The sequence below is a fragment of the Trypanosoma conorhini genome, assembly GCF_003719485.1.
Source record: "Trypanosoma conorhini strain 025E chromosome Unknown Tco_14.4_contig_00031, whole genome shotgun sequence".
Lineage (NCBI taxonomy): Eukaryota > Euglenozoa > Kinetoplastea > Trypanosomatida > Trypanosomatidae > Trypanosoma > Trypanosoma conorhini.
Window position 1 is genome coordinate 13929 of NW_021704118.1, and position 19547 is coordinate 33475.

General features: G+C 54.0%; 9 protein-coding genes across 9 annotated transcripts, besides 13 other annotated features; all 9 read left to right on the plus strand.

The window, feature by feature from the left end:
* The first annotated feature begins 15 nt into the window (after nt 1–15).
* Nucleotides 16–92: a microsatellite.
* Nucleotides 93–220: 128 nt separating this feature from the next.
* On the plus strand, nt 221–1750 carry Tco025E_01065 (putative DEAD box RNA helicase; the record flags this gene model as incomplete). Its single annotated transcript, XM_029368003.1, has 1 exon — nt 221–1750. One exon carries the CDS (start codon nt 221–223, stop codon nt 1748–1750), a length of 1530 nt encoding a protein of 509 aa, XP_029231873.1.
* A 460-nt stretch (nt 1751–2210) lies between these two features.
* On the plus strand, nt 2211–2909 carry Tco025E_01066 (DREV methyltransferase; the record flags this gene model as incomplete). Its single annotated transcript, XM_029368004.1, has 1 exon — nt 2211–2909. The coding sequence occupies one exon, from the start codon at nt 2211–2213 to the stop codon at nt 2907–2909; it is 699 nt and encodes a 232-aa protein (XP_029231874.1).
* Nucleotides 2910–3127: 218 nt separating this feature from the next.
* Nucleotides 3128–3176: a microsatellite.
* A 304-nt stretch (nt 3177–3480) lies between these two features.
* Nucleotides 3481–5337, plus strand: Tco025E_01067 (putative DEAD box RNA helicase; the record flags this gene model as incomplete). The annotated part of the gene is made up of 1 exon (XM_029368005.1): nt 3481–5337. The coding sequence occupies one exon, from the start codon at nt 3481–3483 to the stop codon at nt 5335–5337; it is 1857 nt and encodes a 618-aa protein (XP_029231875.1).
* A 561-nt stretch (nt 5338–5898) lies between these two features.
* Nucleotides 5899–5926: a microsatellite.
* A 74-nt stretch (nt 5927–6000) lies between these two features.
* Tco025E_01068 (uncharacterized protein) lies at nt 6001–7794 on the plus strand (the record flags this gene model as incomplete). Its single annotated transcript, XM_029368006.1, has 1 exon — nt 6001–7794. One exon carries the CDS (start codon nt 6001–6003, stop codon nt 7792–7794), a length of 1794 nt encoding a protein of 597 aa, XP_029231876.1.
* A 512-nt stretch (nt 7795–8306) lies between these two features.
* Nucleotides 8307–8333: a microsatellite.
* Nucleotides 8334–8393: 60 nt separating this feature from the next.
* On the plus strand, nt 8394–9542 carry Tco025E_01069 (small GTPase; the record flags this gene model as incomplete). The annotated part of the gene is made up of 1 exon (XM_029368007.1): nt 8394–9542. One exon carries the CDS (start codon nt 8394–8396, stop codon nt 9540–9542), a length of 1149 nt encoding a protein of 382 aa, XP_029231877.1.
* A 129-nt stretch (nt 9543–9671) lies between these two features.
* Nucleotides 9672–9705: a microsatellite.
* Nucleotides 9706–9806: 101 nt separating this feature from the next.
* Nucleotides 9807–9847: a microsatellite.
* Nucleotides 9848–10004: 157 nt separating this feature from the next.
* Nucleotides 10005–10037: a microsatellite.
* A 64-nt stretch (nt 10038–10101) lies between these two features.
* Nucleotides 10102–12174, plus strand: Tco025E_01070 (uncharacterized protein; the record flags this gene model as incomplete). Its single annotated transcript, XM_029368008.1, has 1 exon — nt 10102–12174. One exon carries the CDS (start codon nt 10102–10104, stop codon nt 12172–12174), a length of 2073 nt encoding a protein of 690 aa, XP_029231878.1.
* Nucleotides 12175–12297: 123 nt separating this feature from the next.
* Nucleotides 12298–12335: a microsatellite.
* A 199-nt stretch (nt 12336–12534) lies between these two features.
* Nucleotides 12535–13596, plus strand: Tco025E_01071 (trichoplein, keratin filament binding protein; the record flags this gene model as incomplete). The annotated part of the gene is made up of 1 exon (XM_029368009.1): nt 12535–13596. One exon carries the CDS (start codon nt 12535–12537, stop codon nt 13594–13596), a length of 1062 nt encoding a protein of 353 aa, XP_029231879.1.
* A 38-nt stretch (nt 13597–13634) lies between these two features.
* Nucleotides 13635–13670: a microsatellite.
* A 1-nt stretch (nt 13671) lies between these two features.
* Nucleotides 13672–13692: a microsatellite.
* A 108-nt stretch (nt 13693–13800) lies between these two features.
* Nucleotides 13801–13829: a microsatellite.
* A 268-nt stretch (nt 13830–14097) lies between these two features.
* Tco025E_01072 (putative exoribonuclease 2) lies at nt 14098–16527 on the plus strand (the record flags this gene model as incomplete). The annotated part of the gene is made up of 1 exon (XM_029368010.1): nt 14098–16527. One exon carries the CDS (start codon nt 14098–14100, stop codon nt 16525–16527), a length of 2430 nt encoding a protein of 809 aa, XP_029231880.1.
* A 126-nt stretch (nt 16528–16653) lies between these two features.
* Nucleotides 16654–16678: a microsatellite.
* Nucleotides 16679–17186: 508 nt separating this feature from the next.
* Nucleotides 17187–19139, plus strand: Tco025E_01073 (tetratricopeptide repeat protein 16; the record flags this gene model as incomplete). Its single annotated transcript, XM_029368011.1, has 1 exon — nt 17187–19139. The coding sequence occupies one exon, from the start codon at nt 17187–17189 to the stop codon at nt 19137–19139; it is 1953 nt and encodes a 650-aa protein (XP_029231881.1).
* A 66-nt stretch (nt 19140–19205) lies between these two features.
* Nucleotides 19206–19239: a microsatellite.
* Nucleotides 19240–19547: the final 308 nt, after the last annotated feature.

A 19547-nucleotide genomic window follows, 5' to 3' on the forward strand; every position in this document is an offset into this window, starting at 1 on the left:
CCATTTCTCCTCCCATTTTTATTGTGTTGTTTTTGATGCTTTTGTTATTGTTTTGTCTCTTCCCCGTTTCTTTCTTGTTTTCTTTTTATTTTGCTGTTGCGTGACGTGTGGTTCCGCGCACTCAACGGAAGGAGCGAGGGAAGAAGACGAACAAAAAAAACGCCAAAAACGCCAAGAAAAAGGAACACTGTAAAGAGCGAGAACAAGGGCTGGCGGGGCAATGGCCAGGACAAAGGTCCTCAAGCAAAGGCAGCAGGCAGCGGTGTCGTGCGCTCCGCCGGCGCAAAGCATTGGCTCGGAGCTGCTGGACAACGAGGAGAGCAAAGGTACCTCCTTCAAGTCACTTGGGCTGTGCGAGGAACTCATCGGCGCCTGTGCGGAGGCGGGTTGGCAAAACCCGACACGCATCCAGGCCGCAACAATTCCCCCTGTGAAGGAGGGGCGAGACATCATTGGTGTGGCACAAACAGGTAGTGGAAAAACGGGGGCATACGTCCTTCCTCTTGTGAACTGGCTGCTCACGCAGTCGAAGGTGCCGTATCTCTCCGTTCTTGTGATGGTCCCAACCCGTGAGTTGGCGCAGCAGGTGACGGCGCAGTTTTTGATGCTGGGGCACAGCGTGGGGCTGCGCGTCGCGACGTTGGTTGGAGGGGCCGACATGGTGGATCAGGCCTGTGAGCTGAGCAAGCGACCGCACGTTGTCGTCGGCACTCCAGGCCGCATCAAGGATCACTTGCACAACACAAAGGGCTTCCAACTCGTCAAGCTTCACGCCCTCGTTTTGGATGAGGCTGACAAGATGCTTGACATGGATTATGAAAAGGAGATTGATGCAATTCTGGAGCACTTGCCACACGGTCGCCAGACTTTGCTTTTCTCTGCCACGCTCAACACAAAGATCGATCGCCTGCAGAAGGCCTCCTTAAATGACCCTGTTTTGCTGGAGGTGCATAGAAAAAACACAACTGTAGACACGCTGAAGCAATACTATGTGTTTTGCCCCTTCGCGCAAATGTTGCCGTATCTGCACTTGTACCTCACACGTGAAACGGGAAATCACATTCTCGTTTTCTGTCGCAGCGCCGCGTTGGTGCACCGCATCACACTCACCCTTAGGATTTTGGGGCACCAGGCGCTGCCGCTTATGGGGCGTATGGATCAAGCAAACCGCAACATTGCTCTGACAAAGTTTAAAGAGGGAAAGGTGCGGATTCTCGTGGCCACAGATGTGGCTCAACGTGGACTAGACATTCCCCACACAGACGTTGTTGTAAACTACGCGCTACCGGATCGTGTAGAGGATTACATTCATCGTGTGGGACGTACCGCCCGTGCGGGGGCCCAAGGCAAGGCCGTGAATATTATTAGTCAATATGACATTCTGCTGCTACAAAAAGTGGAGGCTTCCACGGGGGTGAAGTGTGAGGAGTGGCCCGTTCAGGAGGGTGACGTGGCGGCGGTGCTACAACGCGTGGAGGATGCAGAGCAAGAGACGATTAAGGAGATCCGAGAGAATGAGCAGGAGTCTAAGTTCCAAAAAGAGGCGCACCATTTGGTCACGGCGAAGAAGGGGAAACGGGAGCGCGGGGACAGTGACATGGGCCACGACGACACAAAGCACGGCACGACGGACTTCGCGACGTTGCGTCTGCGCCGTGAGAATGAGGCTGTTTTTAAGATGACCAAAAAGCAGCAGCACAAGTCCCTCTGGGCCAAACGTCGTGAGGCGCAGAAGAAGTCCAAGTCGTAAACAAGAAGGCGCCAAAGCCGAGGAAGAAAGACCATGTCCACCTCTAGTAATGGATGATACATTTGCGTAAAAAAAAAGCAAGAAAAAAGGCAGAAAAAAACACAAACAGCAAGGAACTAATAATAGTGTTGAAGCAGAGGTTATTTTGTGTAGTGTCTGGCGCGGAGAGTGTCTTTCACTGACGTTTAAAGTATGCGAACGCCGATGTTGGATTCTTCCCCTTGCTTCTGCCTATATACCTTTCTCTGTGCTGCTGATGATGATGCTAGCGGGGTTAACATTGCTACGTCTGCTGGAGATTGTCCTTTGCGTTTAAACTTACTCCTTGTGTGGTGCACATTATTGGGCGTGTTACAGGCGTCTCAGAAGGGTTCCTGGTACCTCCGCATTTCCCTGATTCGCATGGGTGTTGTCGCTGTCACTTTCCCCTTTCTGTTGCTCTCGTTGTGCGTGACGAGTGATGACGCATGCTCTCCCTTCAGAAAAGGCCGTTCAAAAGGACGTGGGTGGTGGTAGTAGGGGCAGTAACTCCCGCCTGAAGAATTCATGGGTTCGTCTCAAGCGCGACTCGGTGCCATATGCCTCTCACTACTGTGAGGAAAACACATATAAGCTTATTGAGGCCTTATATTGCGAGCACGCACTTCCCGATGACAGTGTTTTTGCCGTCTTTGTGAGCAACAAGCGCAAGGCGGTGCCTGTGTGGATGCAGCGTCTCGGCGGCGCGGAAGGGCGGGATCCGGTTCTGTGGGACTACCATGTCATTGCCCTCACGCTGGACACAGCGGGCAACTGGTGGGTGTGGGACTATGACACTCTCCTACAGTTTCCTTACCCAGCGAAAGGCTATGTATCGGCGTCCTTTCGACCGGAGATGCAGATAAGTGAAGCCTATAGGCAAAGGTTTCGCGTCGTCCCTGGACGTACATACCTGGCGAGGTTTTCGTCGGATCGTTCACACATGGCGGCATCGGGCATTCCTTCCCCGCCGTGGCCCATTATTCAGGGCCCTTTGGCTGCCACGACTATGCAACTTCCTTGCTATTGGAATATGTATACAGAAGATGACGACAACAAGGGCGTTGATGGGTTAGTGTCGGATTGTTATGGGAGTGTGATGAACATTAGGCAGTTGATGGAGTTCATATCAAACAAATAAGAGAAATACTTAAAGGGAGGATGCAGGCATGCCGCGTTCGCATGTTTCACGTCCTTTTATGTCCTAGTTTCCTGTGAGGGTGCAATTTTGTGTTGTTGGCGAAGGGTACCGGGAATTTGCTGTTGGTGTCATTGATGGTGTTGCGGCTTGAAGTGTGGGCGGGAATTTTGTGTCGGCAGTGAGCGCGTTTTTGACGACGCTGATGGCGTGCGATGAGCGTGTGTGTGTTTGTTTGTTTGTTTGTTTTTTTGCTTTTCCTCTTTTGTTGCTGCTAGTGCGGTCGTGTGTGTTGGTGTTTCCGTCTTCGGGGGGGGGGGGGGCAGCGCCCGCGCCATGGCTATTTCCTTCATTGTTTTCTTTGTTTGTTTGTTGGCTGCCGAGTCGTGGGGCCCTGGCTGGCGGTGGCCCTCGCGCCTCACTGGGCCTGTCGCGCCGCTGCGGCCGTTCTTCGCTTTCTCTAGCTGCAATTTGATTATTATTATTTTTTTTTCGTGTTTGGCCCTTTCCTGCGCCTCCCCCGCCCCCTGTGCGCGTGCGTGTTGGCGGCGGCAATCACGGCCAGGAGTGAAGCATGTCTGAGCAGCGCGGCGCTGAGGCGGCGCAGACCACCATAAAAAAACGTGTGCGGCACCACCGTCCGAAGAGAAAAGGAGACGCCGCCGTGGACGCGGCGGACGACGTCCATTCGACGTTGGAGGCAGACCTCCCCACATCGTCGAGGGGACAACCTCTTGGCGTTCCCGCCTCCGCCGCGGCAGCACGAGAAGAAGTCGCGGAGCCGCGCATGAAAAGACCCCGCACGGAAGCACCGCCCGAACTGGAAGAGGTGAAGGCCGCGGCTGAGGGAAATGAAGATGCACCGGCAAAACAGGAAGGTGCTACATTGCCGGATGGGGCAACGAAGACTCCGAGGCAGCGGGAGAAGGTTTCCTGTGTCTCCGACTACAAGGCGCTGAAGTTAAATCCGCACATCGTCGCCGCCCTCGAGAACGACTTCAAGTTTGGGGAGTTAACAGGCATCCAGGGCCGGTGTGTCCCCGCCGCCCTCAGCGGGCGGGACCTGCTCGCTGAGGCAAAAACCGGATCTGGAAAGACGCTTGCCTTCCTTATTCCAATAGTGGAGATCATATCGAGATCCGGGTTTCGACCAAAGAATGGCACAGCCGCCGTGATCATTGGCCCCACGCGTGAACTCTGCCTGCAGATTGAGGGCGTGTTGCTGAAGCTACTGAAGCACTTCAACGGATCAATCACGTTTCTCTGCTGCATTGGGGGCCAAAGCAGGAATCAAGAGGCCTTTAAACTTGTGAGTGGGATGATGATCGTGATTGCCTCTCCCGGACGCCTCTTAGACCATCTGAAGCTTACCACCGACTGGCTCACGAAGAATCTCCTCGTTTTAGCTGTTGACGAGGCGGATCGTGTCTTGGATAATGGGTTTGAGGAAGATATGCGTGAGATTGTCTCCTTGCTGCCCAAGCAGCGTCAGACGTTTTTGTTTTCCGCCACACAGACAACGCGGGTGGAGCAGCTTGCCCGTATATCCTTTTACCGGCCTCCGCTCTTAATTTCAATGAAGCGGCGTGAGGAAAAGGCAACTGTCGACACACTGGAGCAGGGATATGTCATGTGTCCGTCGGAACAGCGACTGCTGGTTTTGTATCACTTTGTGAAGCGTAATTTAAAAAAGAAGATGATTGTTTTCTTTAGTAGCCGAAACTCCGTTAGCTTTCACTGTGAGTTGTTTAATTACATCGATGTTCCATGTGTGGCTTTCCATGGAAAGCAGAAACAGCATCAACGCTCTGCGACGTACATGCAATTTTGTAATGCGCCTAGTGGCGTGCTCTTTACAACAGATGTGGCTGCCCGTGGGTTGGACATTCCCCACGTGGATTGGATCGTGCAGTTCGACCCCCCGGATGATCCCGTGAAGTACGTGCATCGCGTGGGCCGCACCGCCCGCGCCGGACGCTGCGGAAATGCCCTTATGTTTCTCCTTCCTCAGGAGAAGTTGTTCCTAAAATACCTCTACGACGACGCCCACGTCATGGTAAGCGAGTTCACCTTTGACCTCAGTAAGGTGAAGCAGGGGGTAAGTGAGCAGCTGGAGCAGCTGGTGAGCACCAACTACTACCTCCGCACCTCCGCCCGCCAGGCCTACGAGGGGTACCTCCTCAGCTACAGCAGCTCGCAGCTCAAGAATGTGTTTGACATCCACAGCCTCGACTTGGCTGCCGTGGCGAAGGGGTTTGCGTTGAGCGAGCCTCCGCCGCTCAATTTGGACCTCTCGCAGTCCGCGGCGCACATGAACAAGAAGTCACGCCGTGAGTTTCGCCAAATGAAGGAGTCCAAAAGTAAGCCGCGTCGGCTAGCAAACGAACAGACCCTAAAGAAGCGCGGGTCAAACATTAGTGGGGAGTGGTGAGGGAAAAGCCATGCTGTCGTTCTTCATCCTGGCGTTTTGTTCGTACTCCCCACCCACCGATGGAACGAGAACACGAAGAAAAAAAAATACCACTAAAATGAGGAGGACATGAAAAACCAAAAATAAAAAAAAAGTCGAATAAGAGATAAGTTTTATTTTGTCTTTGGTGTTGATTTTTCCCTGTTATTGCCGGCGTGCGGCGACTTGTGGGCGGCTGTCGCACATGTCAATCTTTTGTTCCGTCTCTCCCTTTTCTGCTGTGCGTTTGTGTGTGCAGGTGCATGAGTGGGTGGGTACCTTAGCGGCTTTGCTTTGTTTTGGCTTCATTTCTGCAGGTGCCATCTTTGCGTATTATTATTTTTTTCCGTTGTTGCTCTTGTTCTCTGTTGTTCGCCGCTCTGCGCCGCAACAACAACAAAAAAAGGATGCAGAACTCCACAGGGCAGATAATCGTGGCGTCTTGTCCTCAGGTATTCTCGGACTGGCCACCTGCGCGCAGCAACGAGGAAGTGAAAAGGAGCCAAGCCGAAGGATACGCGTCTTACTCTCTCTCTCGCTTTCTGTGCGTGTGTGTGTGAGAGAGTGTGTGCAGGTCTGGAGGAAGGGAGGTTTGCCTGAGCTTCCCACCGCTTCGATACCTCCGTCTCGTGTGCCTGCGCCGCAATGAAGCGGGCACGAAGCAAGAAGGCCGAGGCGGATCAAAGTGTTAGTCCTCCGCGCCGCCGTCCGCGGCGACGCGTCGAGAAAAATGCTTCCGCGGACGGGGCGGAGGAGCGCCCGCGCCCCGGGGAAGCCAACGACACGGCGGAGCAGAGGCCATCGTACGGCTTTGCATACCTGCGAGACGCGGGCGAGAATGCATCGCCGCACCTGCAGACACTGGCGGCTGCCACGGAGGCAGCGCTTCCAGCACCGTTGTCACTTGTGAAGGCGGCGGGCCCGAAGCCTGGTCCAGGTGACTCTGACGACGACGACGACGACGACGAGGGAGAGGTTTCATCGCCGCTTAGGGCGCAGTCTGCGACGCGTGGATTTTCCCATTTGCGAGAATCCATTTTCTTTGCGTTGCCACGGCTCCGCGGGAGCGTGGGCGGAGCTAGCATTCCACGCGGTGGAAGTGTCGTTCTGCCTCTTTCCACACCACTTCCTGCATCCGCCCCACGTAGCAGCGTTTCCTCGTCCCACTCGCTGCGTGGGAGCCGAGGTAACAATCAACAGCTTCAACAGCTTCAACAGCAGCAGCAGAAGCAGCAGCGGCGTCATTATCAGAGCCACAAGAGCAACGGGAGTGAGCAGAGTTTCTTAAGCACACGCAGTGCTGTCGAATACCTCAATAGCACGGGTTCACTGGGCGAAGTGATTTCATCAAGGGAAAGCAGACGATCCAGCCAGGCCACTGGGTCGCGCCAGTCTTATTCAAAGTCAACTCTCGGACCGCTGGACCTCTCACCCATACTGAAGGAGGAAAAACGACGACGAAGACGACGTGATCCTGCTGCTGTTTCTGCTTCTGGTGGTGGTTCCGCGACATTTCGGCAACCTCGGAATGGGCTGCCAATCGAAGTACCAGCGGCTGTGATGAATCCAGCCACCGCGGGAGCGCGAAATTCACGAAGTATGACATTGGAAGGGCTTCATCACTCCTTGGCCCGTTACTCACGCGCGACAACATTTTTTCTTGTCACATGTTTTTTTGTTGCTGTTTGGGGAGTGATGGCTGCGCCGCTTTTAATGCGACAAAACAGTCCTGAAGAGGCTTTTGTGCGACACTACGTAGACTCTGTGTCTGAGCTGCAATTCATCTATGAGGTGCCTTATATGTCTCTCAGCGCTAACGAGGCGAGACGTTTGTACCTTCGCGTGTTGAGTGAGACATTGGAGCGGCTTGAGCGATCGACATTTCACATGTCCCCCAATACAAATGTCAAGGCGCAGATTCTGTACTACAAGCAGATGATAAGGGCATATGCGGCTGTTAGGCATCGTGTGCGACTCTATGCACGCAGTCGTGAGCGAAGTCGCCTAAACCAATTTGTGATTAATCCTCTACGTGATGCCTGGCAGTATGGGATTTTGCGACATGGTTTAACGAAGACAATTTACGAGGTGATCCTAGAGCCCTCATTTTTGCGGCTGTGGGCACGAGTAAAGGATATCGCGGTTTGCCTTCGCCAGGATGAGAAGATGCCGTGTCCAACACTGGCGTACCTGCAAGAAGAGGAGCAACAGCAGCCGGAGGGGAGGAAGGAGGAGGAGGAGGAGGAGGAAATCCCCCCTGCCATGCTGCCAGAGGATGCGTTGAAGGACTCGAATTCATCCTATGAAGGGGGAGAGGCGGTGGAGGAGTTACGGCGACTAAAAAAGACCTTGAAGTACGTGAGGGAAAGCTGTCGCCAAAGTAACCGTGAGTACAATCACCTCCACACTAGAAGCGGCACCGAGCCAGTGTTGTCGTAATAGGTTGAGGCAACCGCTTTTTCGGACTGGAAAACATTAGACGAGAGCGACTTACTGCTTGTTCTCTTCGTGGAATAAACGTACTTACGTAAAGTTGTTGTTGTTTTTTCCCTCCCCCCTTTGTTGTTGTTTTAAGCCTGTTGATTCAGTAGGTTGATGGGTTGTGTTTCTGCTGCGGCGAGAGAGGTGTGGCTTTTCCTGCCTACGTGTGTGTGTATGTTTGTGGTTGTTTTTTTCCCTTCGCTGTCTGCTCGCCTGACTTTCTGCGTGTTGTGGGTATTGCATTTTTTTTTCTCTCACTCTTTTACTGGGTGGTTCTGGGGCCGTTGTTTTTCCTCCTCTCCCGCCAATTTGATGTTGGCGCTCTTCTAGCTTCCTCGCCTGGTGGTAATTGCAGCCGCCTGGCTGCTCCTCTCGCTTGGGGAACCCGAAAGCAAAGCAAAGGGCAAAAAAAAAAAGGCGGGAGGGGAGGGGGTAAAAGAGCAGGTAAGTAAAGCACCATCGCTTCTTTTTGTGTGTGTGTGTGTGCGCGCGCGTGTTCCGCTGCGGGGAAAAGGGTGGTGAGGCGCAATTAGGAGGAGGGGCGGCGGGCCTTTGAAATGAGGCGGCTTCCCTGCTTCGGCAGTCGCGACGGGGTTGCGGCGGAGGTTACAGTGTGCAACTTAGTTCTCATGGGTGCCGAAGGCGTGGGAAAGAGCGCAATTCTGCAACAGTTTCTAAAAGGAACATTCCGCCAAGCGTACGTTCCGACCTCGTTGGAGACGTTTGTGCGATGCGAGACCGTAAGTGGGGAGTTGTATCGAATACATTTGTGTGATTGCTCTGGTAGTAGTGGGTTTAGCGAGCACCGTGCGCCATACATAGCAGAGGCGCATGGCCTAATGTTTATTTACTCCACTACGGACATGGACTCGCTCTTGTGCCTTCTGGAGTGTGCAAGGGAGAGCTGCCGTGCACGGCAGCAGCATGGTGTGAAGGGGAGCATTCCACTTCTGCTTGTAGGTACCAGAGCCGACGACACCGAGCATCATGTCGTGACGGTGCAGGATGCAGAGCGCGTAGTGCGGGAGTGTCTGTTGACGTTGGGTGTGAGGCTTTCAAAAAAGTGCAACAAAACTGAAAACAACGGCATAGGCAGTGGCGCAAGCAACGCAGGGAGGCACTCCGATCTACCGGTCTTAGAAATCTCAAGTAGAAATCACAAGGATGTGTTGCGGGCAATGCACCTCATGATTCGCATGGCGCATTACTTTCGTATAGCATCCTCTCCGCCCGGAGTCACGTTGAATTGCCCGAAGGTGGAGCCGCGCCGACTTGTCTCAGAGGAGCTGAATTTGGGCACCCGTCCGGGAAATGCCGGTGGCGACGCATCTCCACACAGCCGCTTCACGGTGACAACGACGACGATTAGTCTTCCGACAGTTTCCCGCAACTGCTTGTCGCCCCTGTTGCTGAGTGACTCGGATGTAACTGCGTCGTACTCTCCGAAGAGCGTCGGCGTGACACAAAGCGTGTTTTCAAGTGCTGCAGAGGATGAAGGGACGATAGAGCAACTGTACTTGCAGGAGTCAGTGGGTAGTGAGGTCATTGTGCACCTGCCGCCGTGGCTTCTCGCTGATGAGCCCGCCAACGTACTCGCCAGCGATACCACACCCATGACATTGCTTGCGTCGGAGGAATTGTCGGAAAAACGGGCCTCCAAAATGGGGCCAGGCCAACGACATTGCCATGCATGCCATGTCATGTAACACGGCCTTTTCCGCAATGTTCCGGCGGCTTAGGATGAAGAAGGTGTACGAACTTCGCCTCGTCGCATAACTATATTGGCCCCTCCAATGGGTTGTATGGCACGCATTTGATAGTTTCAGTAGTCTCATTTTCTTTCTTTCTTTTTGTTTGCTTGCTTTTCTTGCCCGGCACACGCATCATTTGGCTCTCTTTGTTGTTATTTCTACGCTTTAGAGTTTTTGTATGTGTGGGGCCTCTGCGGGACTCTGCAGCGACGATAAATGTTTTTATTTGTTTTATTTTATTTATTTATTTATTTTTTTTTCGTTGAAGTTTTCTGCTGGTGGCGCCTCCTCCGGCCCACCTCCTCGCTGCCGACAAAAGGCGTTTTGTCGTTGTTGTTTATTTTCCCCGGGGTGTGTGGGTGTGGGTGCGGTCGCGACCCCTTCGCACGCTTCTCTCTCTCCCTCATTAAACCCTTTACACACACACACACACACACACACACACACACATAACAACAGAAGAAAAAAAGCGGGGGTGGGGGCATCGCCTCTGGTGAATCCGGCGAATCGAGGCATGTTAACTCTCACTGAGGACAAAATTCCTGTCCCCCTGATTCCCGACACTGAGTTGTGTGATGTTAGAATCGGGGCGACCGATCCGGCGCTCTTTTTTTGCATTAACGTAGAGACTCCGTGTCAGGTGACGATTGAGTTTCAGGAGTTTAACAGTGCCGCGCGTTGCGTGCTGTTACTCAGTCCGACCGATCCCCGGCCGAACAACTACACTGCCGTCTGGAAGTGCCTCTCCCCTGAGCAAAGTAAGACAGTCACCATATTACCCGCGGATCCCTCTTACCACGTGGGGGTGTTTTACCTTGCGATACGTTATGTAGAGAAAAGTGGAAATAGTTTTATTCGCCTCAAGTTAACGCTGCAGGAGCAGTATGAGGGTGAGTGGTATTCGAGTGCGAATTCTGCTTTGTACTACGGGATGTGGTCTGGTTTCTCGTACCACGGTCGTGGACGATGCATTTACGGTGTGTCCCCCGAACTGATGGGGTTGGGGACATTGAAGTGGAGTGGAAGGAGCCTGCGGCAGCAGAGTGACTCCTCCACCTGGCAGGTGGACGCCACGCCACTGCTGGAGGACGCCAAACTAGACATTAGACGCAAGGATGTGGGTTGGTCTATTGTTCAGCTACCTGCCCCTACACTAGAGGTCTACGAAGGGGATTGGGTTTATGGGAAGAAGGAGGGTCTGGGGGTGTATCAGTGGACTGACAGGGCCTATTGGGGCATGTGGAAGGGCGGTAAACGAGAAGGCGAGGGCGTGATATGCACACGCGATGGATATCGCTACGAAGGCGGGTGGTTGAACGATAAAAGGGACGGAGTTGGGAGTGCCCTTTACCCTGACGGAACACAGTACCACGGTGGGTGGAAGGAGGACATGCGGTCTGGTGAGGGTGTATTTACCTACACAAACGGAGTGGTACTTCTTGGCACTTGGAACGACGACACGCTAAGCTCAACTGTGACGGCACACTACCCCGATGGGTCCTCTTACATTGGTGCGTGGAGCCACGACTGTCGTCATGGCAAGGGACGCTACATCGATGCGCCTGGAAACTCTTTTGAGGGGACCTGGGAGATGGATAAGCGTACCGGAAGTGGAGCGTTGACCTTTATCAACGGTGTAGTGTGTGTCGCCGTCTGGGAGGACGATGTACGCAGAGGTGGCACTTTTACCTTTCCCAATGGGGAAGTGTATGTCGGGGACTGGGACGATAAAGCATACCTCCGTGAGGGGCAAGGGCGATGCACGTATCCCAATGACGATGTCTACGAGGGGGGCTGGAAAAATGATAAAAGGCACGGCTTTGGTAGGTTGGTTCAATTGCATGGAAACCGGGTCTACGAAGGTGAATGGAAGGAGGGTAAGAGACACGGCATTGGTACCCAGGAGTCTGATGAAGGCATCTATCAAGGGGAGTTTAAAAACGATGTGCGTTGTGGACACGGGTTACACCTGGGTCGTAGAGGCTCTATGTACCGAGGCACCTGGAAGGATGACGCTCGCGTTGGCTCCGGTATCAGCTTTGATTCAAAGAAGGGAACCATGTATGAAGGCCTTTTCCTGCTTGGCAAGTTACAAAGCGTTGGCACGGCTCGATCGGAGACGGATATCTACGAAGGGACATGGTGCGATGGTGAGCGGCAAGGTGTCGGCGTCTCCATGCTTCCTAACGGCGACGTTGCGCGCCTGGTGTGGCACCACGGGGTTCCTCAAGACGGGCAGGTTCTCTACAAATACCGCGACGGTGACACATACGAAGGGGAATGGGAAAATGGGCGTCGTTGTGGGAAGGGCAAGCAGAACTACGCGGACGGGTCCGTTTACGTCGGCGACTGGCTTGATGACAAGCCGCATGGCCACGGGTCGTACACCGACGCCCGCGGTGAGGTCTTGGTGGGGGAGTGGGCCGAGGGGGAGCGCTTGGATGTGCAGGGGATGGTGTGCTTCGTAGATGGCAGTGTGTACGAGGGCGACCTGCGTTCTGGCAAGCCGCACGGGAAAGGGCGTCTTAGTTACCCCGATGGGACCATCTTTGAGGGTCGCTTTCGTGACGGCGTCTATCTGTTGTAAAGCAACAAGGGAAACAGCAATGAAGGCGTCCAGTGGCGGGAGGGGTGACCCTTCTGTTCACTGCATGTATCTTGTAAACGAGGCTCCGAATAGAGCGGGCTAGCTGGAAATGTGAAGTAGCAAAGAAAAAGAGAGAGGGAGAGAGAGAGAGAGAGAGGAGACGCCACTGCTGGGCTGAACATGAATGCCCCTGCTGTTCATGGTTTATGCATTTCAGCTCTGCGATGGAGCGTCTTCGTTGTTGTTGTTTTTTTGTGCCACTCGCATTTGTTTTCTATAATCCAAGCAGCCAGAAGGTGCGGGGGGACACGCACGCACGTTTGGGTGTTTCTGCACGGCCGCACTGGGGCGGGAGGCGACATGACGGCGTCTTCCAGTGCCTTGCCAGCCGCCTCGCCCATAGCCCCAACCCACCCGGATGAGACGCTTCCAGTTCCCATGGGCGCCTCCTGGCCGATGGACGCCAAGGCGGCAAAACGCCGCCAGGAGGACGATGAAATCCGGAGCTACCTGGTGCAACTTGACGCGCTGCGTCAGGAGTGCGAGCAGCGCGGTGAATTTCGCAAGGCGCAGGCGTGTCTGGATCGAATGCGTGAAGTCAACCTCCGGTATGTGAAAAAAATTGAAATCGAGGCGCGCAAGGTAAACGTGGGGTGGAAGAGGCAGATGCTGGAGGAGCAGCGGCTGGAGCTTCTCACCTTTCACGATATGTGGGAGAATAAATTGAGGGACTACGATGAGAAGGCGAGACAGCTGCGACGCGAACTGGAGCGTCAACACGTCATGGAGATGCAGTCGCAGGACGAGCTCATTCGCCTGGAGCTCATGGAACGCCGCCCACGTCCCTCCAAGGCGTTGGTGGGGCTTCGTGATGACTTAAAGAAATATGTGCAGCAACGAATGTACATGGAGGCAGAGCGGGCGCAGAAGGCGATTGCTCATCGCGAGGCGCAGGAACTCCAAGAGTTCGAGGTGGAAATTGAAAAGAAATTGCAAGACCGTTTACGAGCTCTTTCCGAGCGTCTGCGGTTGGGACAAGCCGCTGTAGAGAAGCGCCTTGCCACGAACCGCGAGGAATTACTGTTGCAGCGTCGAAGCGACTTTGAGAAATTAGCGAAGAAGCACAGCGCGGCTTTGCATGCACAGGAGCAGGCCAATGCCCTCGTTGTCGCCAGAGCGCAGGATTGTATTCGTCGACAGGCGAAAGCGTACATTCAAGATCCGGTCAAGACGGGTCTTGAATTGGTGCACCTGACAGAGACGGCAATGGTGGGTGGGAATATGGATTGGAGTGCGGAGGGGCGGCAAGGGACATCCTTCAAGGCATGCAATCGTCGCAGCGCCAGCAGGGGAGTTTCGCTGCGGCGTGCCACGCCTCTGAAGGGTACGACGACGTTTTCCCGGCCACCATGGCAAGATTGAGCCCTCTGGAGCAGGGGCACCAGTTATCGGCAGAGGACCACACACACACACACACACACACACATACATACACAGTATATATATATATATATATATGCAAACAAACTGAGGGGAAGTATACATTTTTCCTTTGCGTTTTTTGCTTGTGGTGTCTCCCAGTATTGTACTCTCACGAGGTGGAATGCGGCGACCACTGCTGTTGTGGTCTGTTTGTTGTTTGTTGGTTTTTTCTTCTTCTTTGCCTCCTCCCACTTAATTTTTTTGTTAATTTCATTTTTCCGCTTCTGCTTGCTGTGATGTTTTTTTTCTTTTTTCCTTCTTGGGTGGGACGTGGTTGGGGCTTTTGGCTGGGCACTCCAAACACGCATGTATGCGCCGTCGTTGGTGCTGTTGCCGATGCCAATGGTCTGCCGTTTCCCGTAGGTTTTGCACTTGAAGTCTGTGGTGGCGCGTCCGCAGGAGGGGAGGGGGCGCCGTGAAGGGGAAAGGGCAGTTTACGCGATGGGGATCGCCGGCTTCTACCTGTGGCTGCAGCGCTGGTACGGAGAGTGCGTGGAGGCCGTTCCGGAGGCGGTGGTGAAGGCCGCGCAGGATGGCCAGCCACCCCCTGAGCGTGGCGGTGCAACGCGGCGCTTCGACAACTTTTACCTCGACATGAACGGGCTCATTCACCCGTGCTGCCATGACACGGCCCCGCTGCCGGAGCCCGAGAGCGAGGAGGAGATGTTTGCGCGCATCTTTGCGCAGGTGGACCTATTGTACAAAATAGTTCGGCCGCGGAAGTGTCTTGTCTTGTGCATCGACGGTGTTGCGCCGCAGAGTAAGATGAATCAGCAGCGCAGTCGACGCTTTCGCGCCGCCGAGGAGCGCATTGAGAGCGACGGGCTCTCCTCACAGTGCGCGGAGGACGTCGTCAAGAAGGGACTTCCGCCCCCGCAAACACGGAATCGCTGGGACCACAACGTTATCACACCCTCAACGCCTTTCATGGAGCGCGTCGGGTTGGCCATCGAGTGGTTTATTATGAAGAAACTGAATGAAGATCCGGCCTGGCGCCACATTGCCGTCATCTTTTCAGATGCGCACGTCCCTGGTGAGGGGGAGCACAAAATCATGCACTACATTCGAGGACTCCGGGCTCAGCCTGGCTATAACCCGCAGACTTCTCACGTCATTCATGGAATGGATGCGGACCTCATCTGTCTGGGACTCTCCACTCATGAAGAGCATGTGACTATTTTGCGAAACCAGCTCACGGAAACGTTTCAGCCGGATCACAATCGCTTCTGCTACTTTAGTCTCTACAAGTATCGCCTGCGCTTAAAGGAGGACTTTAGCGGCATTGACAACATGGATTTTGAGAGAGTGCTGGACGACTTTATTTTTCTCTGCTTTTTTGTGGGGAATGACTTCCTCCCTCATGTGCCTCTCATTTCTATCAAAACAAAAGGCATTGAACTTCTACTGGACCACTACGTGCGCGGCTTCACGGAGCACTCGTACCTAACCGACAGAGGTGAGGTAAATTTCGGCGCTTTGGCCACATTTTTGCGCCGCTTCGTGGAAGACTACATGGATAAGCTTAGGCGGGAATACGGTGGGGTGCTGCGGGCAAAGGTGCGGGCGAAGGCGAATGTGGAGGAGCGTGTCAAGGGTTTTGAACAGGAGCTGGAGGAGCAGCTGAACTCCCTTGAGAAGGATCGCAGCAACGCGCAGGAGGTAAGTAATGCTGTCCACAGGCTCCTGCTCTCTATTCTCAAGGAGCGTACGCGTCTTGTTGCCGACAAGGAATCGTTGGGTTTTTCTTACGTCGACGATAATCACCGCGACAAATACTACGAAAGAAAATTTGGCTGGGATCCTGAAGAAAAGGTGACATTTGAGGAAAATGTGCAGCGCTGCTGTGCAGAGTACCTGCGTGGGACACAGTGGGTGATGCGGTACTACACCACAGGATGCCCCTCGTGGGATTGGTATTACCCGTTTCACTACGCCCCGCTTCTCCAGGATTTGGCGCAGTTTACGGGCAATGTTGATGTGAAAATGAACTTGGGGACACCGAGGCACCCGGTACTACAGCTATTGGCAGTTCTACCTCGGCTTAGCTTACAGGCCCTCCCAGAAGAGCTGCACGACGCGGTCAACGACCCAGACTCTGTGCTTGGGGTCTTTTACCCGGAGAAGATTGAGGTGGACTTTAGCGAGGCCCACTTCTCCTACCAAGGAGTGTTGCGGCTTCCATTTATTAATTCTCATCAGCTGCACTCCGCCTGTCAGAAGCTTGTGCAGCTGGAGCCGGATTATGGTTTTACACTTCTTTTCTGTCATGAGTCAAGCCCACTGCATCGGGCGCTGGAGCCGCTGCTTGCGGGCAAGGACGGCAAAAAAGGCATGATCCGTATCCCTAAAACGTTGGCCACACAAGTGCCCATTGCGGGGCATGTTGGGCCCCATGATATGGAGTGGCCACGTCATGCCAAACTGCACTGCCCGGATGAAGGCATTGCGAAGGAAACTTCTTACGGGTCCCCCATTACAAGTAACGCGGCGTGTTGCTATCGCTACGAGCTAAACACGCAGGTCCTCTACAGACCCGTATTACTGACTGAACGACGAAAGAAGACGAGAGACGCCGAAGTCGCGGTGTCCACCGCGACCTCTGCAAAGGAAAGGTCTGCTGGGTCGAAATCTCTCCCGGTTGCTGCCACTGTGGCTGAGCCCGACGACAAGCCGCCCCGAGGGGTGAAGCGGGGGCGTCAAGTGCCGCACAAGCAGCAGGGGACGGAGGCTGAAGCGGTGGTGAGGGAGGAGGAAGCCACAGCACCGGCCAAAAAGCACCGTGCCGAGGGCAAGGCGGTGAAGCCGCAGGTGAAGGCTAAGTTGTCAACGAACGCCGTGAAGGAAAGGAAGAAACCGCGGGGAAGGAAGTGACACGCTGTGCCAACATTAATGACCTACTTTTGCGTTAAAAGGGATCTTTTTTACTTCTCTCTTGCTTCCCCTGTGGATCTGCCTCTGCAAAGGCGTGGGAGGGGGACGCAGGTGGCCAAGGCGCACTATATCTATATATATATATATATATGTGACTACTTGGTGGGGTGCTTGGGTGACAGCGGTGGCAGCGGCAGAGGATGGCGTGAGGGTTGTTGTGCAACGAGCGATAACAGATGCTAGACTTCAGTGACAAGTATTCACGTGGCCCGTTTTTTTTTAAGTGGAGGGGAAAGAACTCAAAATAAATAAAAGATTTTGGGTCTCCGTCTAACCGAGTAAAAGTGGGAAAGGGTGGCGTTCTCCCATTCCTCCCGTCGCTCTTGTTGTTGTTTTCCCCTGCGGCACATTTATGTAGTGTCGGTGCTGCGGGTGAATGTGTCCGCTCACTGTGAAAATGCCTGATGTCTTTGCTGGGTTGATCATCATCCCCTCCTCCTCTTTGTGCGTTTGATCCCCTTCTTTTTTTCTTTCTTCTTTTTTTAGCACTGGCGACGTTGCCGCCTCGTGTATTCAAAGCGCAATCCGGTGCACGTCTTCACCCCCCAGCTAAATAACGATTATAACGTATTTCTGTGACCTGTGCGTGACTGTTTGAAATGAGCAGATGTGAGAAGAAGAGCAAGCGGAAGGAGTTGGTAAGCTCCGCCGAGATGGGCGAAGTGCGCTACCAGCAGGGGCTCGTTATGCTGCAGCAGGGACGACTCAGAGAGGCCATAAATGCCTTTGGCAAGGCGTCTTTCTTCATGCCGCAGAAGTCGCAGCCCTTCATTGCAGCTGCGGAGTGCTTTGTCTCCTTGTGCGACTTTAAGGGGGCTGTTAAGCAGTACCGGCGAGCCCTCTGGCTGCTGCGCCCACGAGAGGATACGGACAGCACCACACCTTCCGTTCTTAGCGCGCTGCCGCTAGACAAGGTTTTTGCATATCCTACGTTTGATAGGAGCAACATGAGCCCTACCGGTTTTGACGGAGGCGAGGAGCAGGGCAGGGACAGCGCTGACGAGCTGCTCTCGTTGAGAACGCAGTCGATTACTCGGCCACCTTCGTTATCGCGCGGTACACCCCCACCGACTTTCCTTCAGGCGCGTAGTGCTTTCACCGCCGGGGAAGATTGCGCCCTTGCCGCCGCGGTACAAACTCGCCTTGCCGGCATTCTCGACGCGCTGAGCATCGTCCTCTTCAACGTGAAGGACTACGTGCAGGCACTTCGCTTTGCCGATGAGTCCCTAGAGCTGCTTGAGCACCCTCAGGTGATGCTTCACCGTTGTGCCTACCTGATCGCAGTTGAGCGCACAGATGAGGCCGAAAAGGCACTGGAGAGACATTTGAGGGACTACCCCCTTTTTTATATCGAGAGCAGTACACTTTTGGTGCACCTCTACTCTCAACGCCAGGCGTTTCAGCATGCCCAGGCACTGCTAGAGGGCGTGCCTTTGAGAGATCGCCAACATCCCCAGGTCTTGTTGGCGCAGCATAGCTTTGATGGGGCTTACTCCCTTTTTCGTCAGCGGTCGATTGACCAGTCGGATGTGCAGGGCCTCACCCGTTGTCTGGCGGTGTTTCCAGAGGACCCGGCCCTCTCCTTTGAGCGCGCCAAATACTACATTAGTAAGGGACTGGACAAAAAAGCCGTACCAGACCTGTTTCGGTGCATCAAAATCTCTGACGGTAGCCACAAGGACGCGGTGGAACTGATGACGCAGACCCTCTTCCGCCTCGGTTCAGGCCACGGTGGCAAAGACGGTATCAAAAACGCTGTTGAGTACTACTCAACCTCCCTTCTTTGGTATGCGGATAATATTCCAGTGCTACTTGCCCGCGGGGATTGCTATACGAAGCTTGGGGATTATAAAAACGCCTTGCAGGACTTTCTTCGCGTTGAGCGGATCTCCCCAAAGCACCCCGGAGCCAAACAGCGCATAGCCCACTTACATGACGTGTGGGGAGCCACTTTTCACGCTCAGAGGAAACTTGAGGAGGCGGAGAGGGAGTTTAGTCAGGCAATTGCAGCATGCGAGGAGGAGCCTCGTTACTACTACCATCGGGCGCTTTGTCGTTTTGACATGAATGAGCCACTCTACGCGTTGCGTGACGTGCTCTCCTGCCAGCAGCTCGATCCGAAGGATCCGGCGATCGTTGACTTTGTCAGCGCGCATCTTGCTTTTCTGGCGCTGGGGCCAGAGGGACAGGCGTCAGAAAGTAACGCATTGCCGAGGGCGCCGCTGCACGGAAGCCCCCGTGCGGTGTCACTCTATGGAAAGGACGCGAGCAAAGCAGCAAAAAGGCGGTGTAACCAACATCAGGAGCAAATGCAGGCGCTGGAGAGAGTGGAAGTGCACAACGCGGTGGCGTTGAGGAATGCTGAAGGCGCAAGCGGGAGGGGGCGGCTGCCAACCCTTAGTAAGCATACTTTAGCTCCCGCCCTGGGAACTGTTTTGAAGTGCAGCAAAGCGAAGTTGTCGCTTCCAGAAGGGAGGTCGCGGTCTCCGTTACGAGGTCCTGCGGCTGCGTGGCAAAGGGGCAAAGGCCTTGCCCATACAAGGAGACGCTGATAGTAAAAAAAAAAAACAGGGAAGGAAGAGGAATGAAATTGTTGGGTTTCCCTCTTCATATATGTATGTGTATGTGTATGTGTGTGTGTGTGTGTGTGTGCATTTGCTGTATGTGTAAGTGCATGTGCTTGCTTGACGGTGAATCCAGTTTGTGAGCGGTTTATTCCTCGTTTTCATGCGTGTCCGCTTCGGACGGACGCCTCCGTCTGTTTCACTGCTCTCGCTCTATCTATGTTTTTTTCTTTTTCTTTTCTGCTCCGCGTGTTTACTCGGTGCCTCACGTGGTTGTCGTCGCTGCAGGATAGGGGATTTCGCGGATAGCCAAGCGAACAACAACAGCAGTAAAAGAAAACGCGTTGAAAAAGGCGGATTAAAACAGCAGCAACACCAGGAAGATGCTTCGTCGCG